The sequence below is a fragment of the Magallana gigas genome, chromosome 8 (genome assembly GCF_963853765.1).
Source record: "Magallana gigas chromosome 8, xbMagGiga1.1, whole genome shotgun sequence".
Classification (NCBI taxonomy): domain Eukaryota; kingdom Metazoa; phylum Mollusca; class Bivalvia; order Ostreida; family Ostreidae; genus Magallana; species Magallana gigas.
The window spans coordinates 31,687,452-31,697,352 of NC_088860.1; the positions used below are offsets into that span (position 1 = coordinate 31,687,452).

General features: G+C 34.6%; 1 protein-coding gene across 1 annotated transcript; it reads left to right on the forward strand.

Annotated features, from left to right (window-relative positions):
* Nucleotides 1-2,122: 2,122 nt before the first annotated feature.
* LOC117686008 (uncharacterized) lies at nt 2,123-9,662 on the forward strand. Its single transcript, XM_066069714.1, has 8 exons — nt 2,123-2,556; nt 3,862-3,917; nt 4,429-4,506; nt 4,934-5,020; nt 5,406-5,596; nt 6,232-7,432; nt 7,643-7,838; nt 8,389-9,662. Exons 1-8 carry the CDS (start codon nt 2,136-2,138, stop codon nt 9,480-9,482), a joined length of 3,324 nt encoding a protein of 1,107 aa, XP_065925786.1. The 5' UTR covers nt 2,123-2,135; the 3' UTR covers nt 9,483-9,662.
* The last annotated feature ends 239 nt before the right edge of the window (nt 9,663-9,901 follow it).

Consider the following 9,901-nt stretch of genomic DNA (forward strand, 5'->3'; position numbering starts at 1 on the left):
GGCAGTTTAACTTTGCGAATTGTGCTTAGTTCCATTGTCTTAAAAATACGATAAATATGTAAATTTAGACAAACTTTTCAGTTTGAACTCAGAAGTCATTGACATTTTTTTTCAATTCAGGTATTTTCGACAATCTGGACATCTCTTGTTAATAGAAATTCTTCTAAACCAGCGAGACAAACTGAAAAATGAAAAAAAAATACATGAATAAAGATTAACAATCTTTAAATAGTTTAATTAGCAATCTCTGCGAGGAATTGTGATTTGCGGGATATTATTCCATTGACAAAGAACAACTGATATGAAAATTTGATATACCGGATTTCACAGATCTTCCCACAAGACAAAAAGAATTCAGAGGGAAATACTTTATCCGGATTAGTGTCAGTACCGCACGGAGAAGCGGACGGCATTTAGACTACCTGCAGTGGTAATCATAGCCAGGGTGAGCTGTTTCCCAAAAGAAGACCAATTTCATTGATATCAAACATTTCATATTTTTGTCTGTAAAACAAAAGCAAAATGTCCTCGCATGTGTGATATGGCCAATCCTCTTATATCACATCCACGAGTGTGACATGCTGGTATCTTTACAAAGACCCCAGGAATTTGTTAACGAAGCTGGTACAATGAGAGAAGACGCTGCTAATTTCTTACAATGATGGCGTCAAGTAGCGAGATCCCTGATAAAGCACCGACCAGTTTACGGTGGAGTCTGAAGACGACTTAGAGTAGGAATATGGCACCAGAACCGATTTAACGGTGCCTTTCAGCTAATTAATCATTCATTGGAGAGAGAGAGAGAGAGAGAGAGAGAGAGAGAGAGAGAGAGAGAGAGAGAGAGAGAGAGAGAGATGGGTTGCCTCATTTTTTTCCCTGTTTGACTTGCGGCTAGGTTTTGCAGACATGGGAAACTCCGCCTCCATTTCCGTACCTTGGTTTTCCTGACAGATAATGCAAAAAATTGTCATTCAAAAAACCTGTCATCCGAGAAAAAAAATCTAAAGTTTCTTTTCAAATTCTAATTATACTGTCTTTTAATATCAGTTAGATAAATTTTCTACATCGACAACGTTTTGGTATAGTTGTGCAGGTGTGAAGGAGCTGGTGGCCCACCTCTGGTATATACATCAATCCCAACTCATTCAGTTGACGGGGGAAACTTACATTTCTATTAGCATTTTAATTTGTTGTAAAATAGAATTGAGGTAATCATATTACAAAACTTTTACATTACCGAAATTGGTCACATCCCTTCCATGTCAAACGTCTGAGCGATGCACTTGTGTGATAAAGATCAGGTGCAGATGAACGCTTTCATCGTGCAGCGACTTGGCCGTTTGACTGTCAGACACCCAAATTAAGACCTATCCGTTTGTAATGACACTGATCTACGTTTGCTGACAGAGAACTCCCACTTCCAGGTGTTGGTGCAGCAATCGACCCCACGTGACAAATTCTTGAAGCTGCTCTCTTGGGAATCTTTTACCAATTTGCTGTACGACTCTAGAATCTGGTTATTGTGCAAATCCGAATAGGTTGCTTTGCTAAAATTTTGTCTTGTCGTTGCCTTAAGCAATTTTCTTAACAAAATTAGACTCATATTTTTTTTATTGACATATTTCTAAATATAAAAGCAAAAATAAGTTCAAAATACAGAAATATATATTTTCTAATTCTCTCACTCAGAATTTAATTGGGTTTTTTAAAAATTGAAACATATTAAGTACTGCTCCGTGTAAGAGTCAGGCAGGCCCTATGCAGGCATTACACACATTAAATTTTAAATTTGTTAATTTCTTTTCAATTGTCATTCAAATTAAACCTCTTTAACTTTATGAATTAAAAAAAAATCATTTCTTTGGTATATTGTGATATTCACCCCCAAGGTAAATAATGGGTTTGGTTGAATTTTTATAGAATATCATTAAAATTCACCCATTTTAAATTAATGATATTTACAAAAAGCATTCAAAGAAATTGTTTTTCATGATAAAAATATTTTTATTTTAATTTTTGCTTTCATATAGATTTGTTAATTTTTTGTGTTTTCTCCATGCTATTAAATATTTTGCTTCTAAAGTTAAGTCCCTTCTCCCAATTTTAACCACAAGAGTTATCTCCCGTTTCCCATAATGCATCGGGGCATCAATATGGCAGACTCCATTGAAAGATGCTCTATTAGTGTTTATTCCTCAACTTGTTGTGATTTTTCACCTCTTCATCCATCAAAAACAAATTTGACTAGATTAAAAGACTGCAAGAGAGGTATTGTTTCACATCTAATCAAAAATGGAGTTCGATCTGGTGTAAAAGGAGAGGCTGATGTGTTCAGTGAAGCAGATCTAATTTGCAAGCGGGTGGGACTCTTCACTGTCGAGGAAACATTCACAGTTTGTCCCTATCACAGAGATTTTCTAGGTATTCACTGGCGTCCCAAGACCTCTTGTCAGTATCCTAACCATAAGGGAACTGCCAAACCATATCGGAGTTTTAACTCTCGCATGTGTAAGCGGATGATTTCTGAGTTTGGAATTTTAGTGCCAGTCGGTTCTGGTAAGTTATTCTTATTCATCATGTTTATATTCAGCAAGATTTTTAACAGAAGCTATTTAAATTCTAAAATGAGACACAGTAACAGTAAAATATCTCGCAAGGGTTAATTAAAATTTTCATGACCCTGCATGGACAAAAACTGGGGGGGGGGGGGGGGGGGGGGGGGTGGTTCTACATTGGTCTATGTACCTGATACAAGTACATATACATGTATAATCATAGTCTGTCACAAGTTATTGCTTTCATCAATTTTTGATGATTTTTTATTAAAAATACACATCTATGTGAAAGAAATACAGTTGAAATAATATCAAAGATATCTTCATTTACACATGTATGCTATCATTTTTCACTCTGACATAAAATTTCACAGGAATGATAACAAATTCCTAAGTGAATTTATAATGGAAATTTTTACATCTTTTTACCGTACCATTAGGAACTCACTTGGAATACTTATTTTTCAATGTATTATAGCTATTTCATGACTGTTTCAATGCAAAATCCCCGTAGAATTTCTATTTTGGGTTAAGTATTGAAACCTGAAGTGGTAGAGGGGGCATTTCAAAACAGGTAATCCAACCTGGACATTTATCATATTTGTGGATGAACGTAGTTTGAGCACAAAGCCTTTAATGTAATGATGATTATCGAAATGTCAAGCGAAAAGTAGTGGAAGCAAAATCTTGGGGCAGAGTATATATAGCTAAGAATTCCAAATTACATGTATTTTCATATCTGATTCAATCAGTAGATTTATTTGATCAGCTGATGATTGGTAATTTAAATGCTTTTATACCCGCATGTATTAGAATTTTCATCAACCATACATTATATGATAAAACACATTTTTTGCATGTACAATTAGGAGGCCCAGATGGTATATTTGCTGAATCCATCAGGCAATACTTATTCAGAAAAACTGAATGAATTTGGCATCAGGCATACAATGCTCATAAATGTCCTCTTCATATCAGAAGTGAAGGTTGCACATACAATGAACTGAGTAAACATGTTATCATACATACAATGTATTACAATGGTTAATTAAACACGCTTACTTTAGCTCTCACACATATATACATATAAAGATATATATAATTATAAACAAGAAAATAAACATTGAAATGTTCATCAATGTTAAAAAAAAGCTAAAGAACACTCTAGGGATATGATAAATCTGTCATTTAAAATTTACCTCTAGAAGTAAAGAAGAGTTGTAAGTCAATTATTATGATGGACTTATTATACAGAGATATATTTTTAAAAAATGATAAATTTAATACTTTTCTCTTAAAATTTTAGGAATATGCAGAAAATGCCATGGAGATTACTTGAATCTTCCATCATCAATAGGAGAGGTAACAAATGCAATCTTATTTTACTACTGTTAATTTCCTGTTGTATAAAATAAGTTACTTATCCATAGTTGCATAATAGTATATGAATGTGAGTTAAGGCAATTAAGGCATGGACATTTTTAATTCACCTAAGTCAGATTACCTATTACATGTACTTTCCGTTTTTATCCGTCGTCATGCTTCATTGGATGTGTGTTATCAATAAGGCTGGGCTCTATTGATTGTACATGTTACATGTATAATGAAAGGTCATGAGGTTGGTAACCATTGTATTTATATAAGTCCTAGTGCCAAGCATCATACATGTATGCACAACATATCAAATCCATGCATTTTTCAGTTTTTGAGATGTAAGGGGTGTTTCAGACAAAGACTCCAGGTAAAGTGATCTTTAAGTGTAAATTGCTCTGCTCAGTAGGCAACACAAGAATATGTAGGTCTGTGTACTGTGATAAAAAAAAATGATTGTATCCAAGTTTAATTAAATTGTAAAATATATTATCTTTATTAGGTTGAAGTTCCCATAGAAGACAACAGAGAACATACAACAGACTCTCTCAAAAACCAGAAGTCTTCATGTACTGATGCTGTATGTAAAACTCATGTCTTGCAGTCAATATTTTGTTAATTTAAAGTGTTTTGAACCTTTCAAGTTGTATTCAACATGTATGGTATTTAAAAACCACATAATCAGTGATCTCATATGTACATAACAATGTATACTACATCAAGAAAAGTAAAGGGATAAAATTATGCATTTATAGAGGCTGTTTCAGAATAATTTCAAATTGTATATTTTGCCAATGATGAAATTTGAATCAGCAAGTTCTGCATGATCATTAAGACAGGCATTTAAAATTGCTTCATGCAGCTCTGACTGTAGAGTATTGAAAGGCCTAAAAAAAAGATATTAATTTCAGTATTTGGCTTTTATTTATGTGAATTATCAAATGAATATTCTTGCTGCAAATGTATGATTTCATTGCTATAACATTTCCATCATTTTTTTTTCTCAGCCTTTGAATGAAACAAATGATGAAGCATGGACTTGCAGACTCCGTACAAGACAGACAGATAATTCCATTTATGAAGACTTAGTACCGGTAAGTGTTGAATGAATTTAATGAATTTCATGTAAACACCAAAAAATCTGAAGAAATACTGTAGTTATACTTCTTCACATACATTTGCATTAGGAGAGGCAGTCAGACTGTAAAGTGCATCAATTAAAATTGTAAATGTCATGAGAGTAAAAACCTTCTCCACACCCATATGAAGAGATTAGGAAGTAGTGGCCATGAAAAAGAACCCCAAATTGTTACATGTGCTCAAGTGGGTTATGTGGATCACATGTCAAACAAATATATATGTTGCAAAAACTAAAATTTGCTGTCTTCAAAGTACATGTACATGCATAATATGCATGTATACATTGTAGTACATGTAGCTGTAATGTATTAATGTACATAACTTTTGATTTTGTAACAGAGTGATAGTCAAAGCAGCGCAGTTTGCAGCCAAAGTTCTAACTGGAGTCAGGAAGAGGAGGCACTTCCCCTTCAAGAAATTCAGTTGGCTGATGTTAATGCAGCCATCAACATCATAAGCCAAGGTCAAATTAGTCCTCTTCGCTCAAGACTAGGCACAGACTTGGTGGATGTTAAAGAACGAACTTTAAGGTGACTAAATTACACTAATGTTTTAAGATTTAACTTTTTTTCTTGGATGAAAATAATACGAGACCATCATTGTTTCCATGCACAATAACATTTGTTTAATTATATCCCCTGCAAACAATAATGGAGAGGGGTTATAGGAATCACCTTGTCCATCTGTCTTTGCTGGGCTTTAACTTTGTAATGGAGATTCAGTGATATCTCATACTTGGTATAAAGAATTGTTTATAACCTGAGGCTGTGTAATGAGTATGCCCCAAGATCATTCTACAAGTTCAAGGTTATTTGCAAAAAATGTACTGTCTACAACTTAGAAGTTGATACTTGACACAAAGATAGCTTATGACTTTAGGGTTGTCATAATCTAAGCAAAGGTCATTTTGACAATTTCAAGGTTACAGGCAGAAAAAGGTGTTAAATTTGTGTTTGATGTATAATTTTCTAATTAAGGAACATTAGTTCATTCTTCACACAAAGTTTAAATGTGTCTTGAAGTTATGTCCAAATTTACTCAAAGATTAGTTAATTGTGAGCATGCCCACAATGCCTCTGGTCTCATATGCACAGGTGTAGCTCTTGTCTATTTTGTGTCATGCACTCTTAACTACCTGTATCTTAATTGTTTTTGTAATTATTAGGTACTACAAAAGGAAAGCAGAAGAGACTTGTACAGCTCTGCTAGATGCGATTGCTCCTCATCAAGGACAAAGACTTAAGAGAATAGTTTTACCAAGTTCAGAATCTTCTGATGATGACCTTTTCAATGTTGTTGGTGAAATGTACCACAATATCAAAGATGCAAATTTGAAATGTCAACTTTTGTCCCTGATAGTACACAGGTGTTCTAAGGCTGAACTATTGACAAAATTTCCAGAGATTACAAAACATCAGATAGACAAAGCTAGAAGACATGCTTTTGTATATGGTCCTGGATCAGATGTTCAACTAAAAGCATCTTCTCAACACAGAGAGAGAATCAATTATGCTAAGTTACAACATGCGGTTGAATTTTTCAGTGACCCATCATTCAACGAGATTTCATCATACACTACAAGGAACCTAAAGCTAGATTCTGGAAACACTTTACTAATTCCTGATATAGTTAGGACTATGATCCATTCAAATTTGATCAAACTTTACAATGCTTATTGCACTAGTATCAACTTTGAGCCTCTAAGTGAGTCGACTCTATATGAAGTGCTAAATGCATGCAGTGCCTCAAAACGGAAGTGCCTGAAAGGACTTGATAACATTGCAGTTGATGGTTCGTCAGCTTTTGACAGTCTGAGCAGCTTAGTAGATAAGCTTGATGAACCTCAACAATGGAAAAAAGAAATGAAGGAGAAGCTGTTTAATGCACGACTGTACTTGAAGACTGACTACAAACTTCACATCAAGCGAGAGGATGAATGTGCTTTCCACTGCTTACAGTATGCACTGAGTGACCCCAAATCAAGCCTTCTTGGTGTTACATGTGATCATGAACATAACCAAAACTGCAGCAGATGTTATATATTTGGTGAGGCTGTGACAGAAATCCGTGAGGTCATCATAAAGACTCCATCAGAAGAGCAAGAGGTATTTTTGCAAGATTTAGAAATGTCCATTACCCAAGTAGAAGACTGGAGATCTCATATTGTAAGAACCGTGAATCAGGATGATGGAAGAATAGACGTTCTGCATGACCTGAAGAACAACGAAGTCCTAGTGATTTTAGACTGGGCAATGAAGTACTTGCCACAGATGTACCGGGAGAAAATGAAAGACTTCTTTGGTCAGAAAGGTGTACACTGGCATGTATGTGTTGCAGTTTTCAAGGATCAAAATGGAAGTTTGGTGGTAAGCTAATGTATTAATATTACTCTTATACTAAGTAATTAGCAAAGGTCTGATTGTCAGGGTTTTTTTGCCTAAAGTGTTAGATATACTTGTGTATAAAATGTGTATGGCATTTGAAAGTTTTGTTATTTATGTTTAGAAAAAAAAATGAAACTGTCTTACATTATAGGTCCATGTACCTTAAACAATTTTACTCTTTTGTACTTGTAGCACAAGACATTTACTCACATAATGGATTATGTGAAACAGGACTTCTTTGCTGTTCTTTCATTACTAGAACATACACTAGTAACCATTAAACAACATATGCCAAACATTATGGAAGCTTACCTGAGATCAGACAATGCTGGGTGCTACCATTGTGGGCAGATATGGCTCTCCATACCATCATTGTCAGAGAGAACAGGTATTTTGGTTTTTGTTTTAATTTCTGCACAGTATACAAATACATGTATATTGTACAATGAAAGCATCTTACATAGTTGTTGCTTTGGAATTGCTTTTTGGATGTTGTTTATTTTTAAGAAATGAGTGTTTTTCCTTGCTTTTTGGTAATCATGATTTCATCAATCTTAAAATAAGGTTCAAATGTTTAAATTTCTTTTTTGTAGTCATATATTATCTGTTTGAACATTATGCAAATGAAAGTCTTATGTCCTTTAAAAGAACCTTTGAGAATGTATATATATACATTCATGTATATAAAAGCATTGAATTGTTATTTTTGGAAAGATGAAGTATTATAAGTGCAATGGTGTGTGCAAACAAACTGAGTAACTTTCTAAATAAAAGCATAATTTATCTTAACCTTTTGACCTTCTGTACATGTTATGGTGTTTAGAATGCTTTCCACACATGTTATAAGCAAAATACATGTACATGTGTAATGTAAATGTACTGTAGTTATTAATATTATAAAAAAAAATTATTTGTGACTGTGTATTTTATTATTTTAGGTATTACTGTGAAGCGTTATGACTATAGTGAAGCACAGAGTGGAAAGAGTTACTGTGATGCTAAAATTGCTCATATGAGGTCAAAGATGAGGATATTTTCTTCAGAAGGTCACAATATATGTACAGCAACCCAAATGAAGGAAGCAATTGATAGTGGAGCAGGAGTAAAGGGAACTTGCATTGCTGTTGTTGATGTTGATGTCACCAAACAAGAAGTCACAAAACATTCATGGAAGGGAGTGAGCTTCATATCGAACATAGAGTTCACATCAACAGGAATTAAGACATGGAGGGCCTACGGAATTGGAGAGGGGTGCTTTAAGGACACAGAGAGTCTTCAGAAACTAGGACAAACCCAGTCGGCTACCTGTCTGAAAATCATCAGCGACTTTAACTATCCCGAGAACCATGGTAAAATTCATCTCAAGACACCAAATACAGATGATGAATCAGGATCACATGATCGGTCTGATAGCATATCAAATGACGAGGAGGAGTGCGAGAACGAACCTACTGGAATGAACTCTAAATTGTTCTTTTGTCCTGAATATGGATGTGTGAAGTCATATCAGACTTTTGGTAAACTTAATGAGCATCTGCTCATTGGGAATCATGTGTTCAAAAAATTGTCAGAATCTTCAAGTGATAAAACAAAGAAACTATGGGCAGAAACGTGCAACAGTGTGCTGACAACTACTCGTCCTAGAGTTGAACATGAACCAGAGGCTTCAGACAGTGTGGATTTGCCAGTTCGAGGATGGGCTTTGAAGAAAGAAAAAAGATACAGCAGATTCTCTCAAAAAGTGAAGGATTTCTTGACTGATTTATTTAAGAAAGGAGAGGAAAGTGGTAGAAAGGAGAATCCCACAGCTGTTGCATTAGAGATGCGGAATCTGGTGGAAGATGGAAGGAAGAAGTTTTCACCGTGTGAATGGCTACAGCCAAGTCAAATTTCATCCTTTTTTTCACGACTTGCTGTAAATTCCAGTCAAGCAAATGTGATTTGTGCCGAAAAGCTTGGATTAGATGACAGTGACTTGCTGAGTGTTCTAAGTGAACTTCAAAATGCAGAAGTTTTTCAAAATATCACTTGAACCTAGTTCATACTTGTCAACACAAATCACATTTGTTTGAGTCAAGTTTACATCCTAAGATATTTATATGGCATATCCATAACATAGTGTGGTCAAACTTAGTAATGCCATGTTGTTGATTTTTGTTTTGGATGTTATTTTCCCTTAGGCTTCTGCTGTGAATTTTGTACATCATCATTAGAAAATCGTCCATTTTATCTGACCCGATCTGAAAGCTCTATTGTGTTTTTCTGAGCAAATTTTGTTTGGAGTTGATGGTTTGACCTCTTCTCAAAACCACTGATGTAGAATCAAATTTGGTTAAATAAGGACCCATGGAGATAGGGTGGAGTCTTAATAGAAAATAAAACATACAGGATAAAAATCTAAATGGAAGACAGATAAGAACTTAGTATATAAGTTGTTTCTGAATGCTAGAC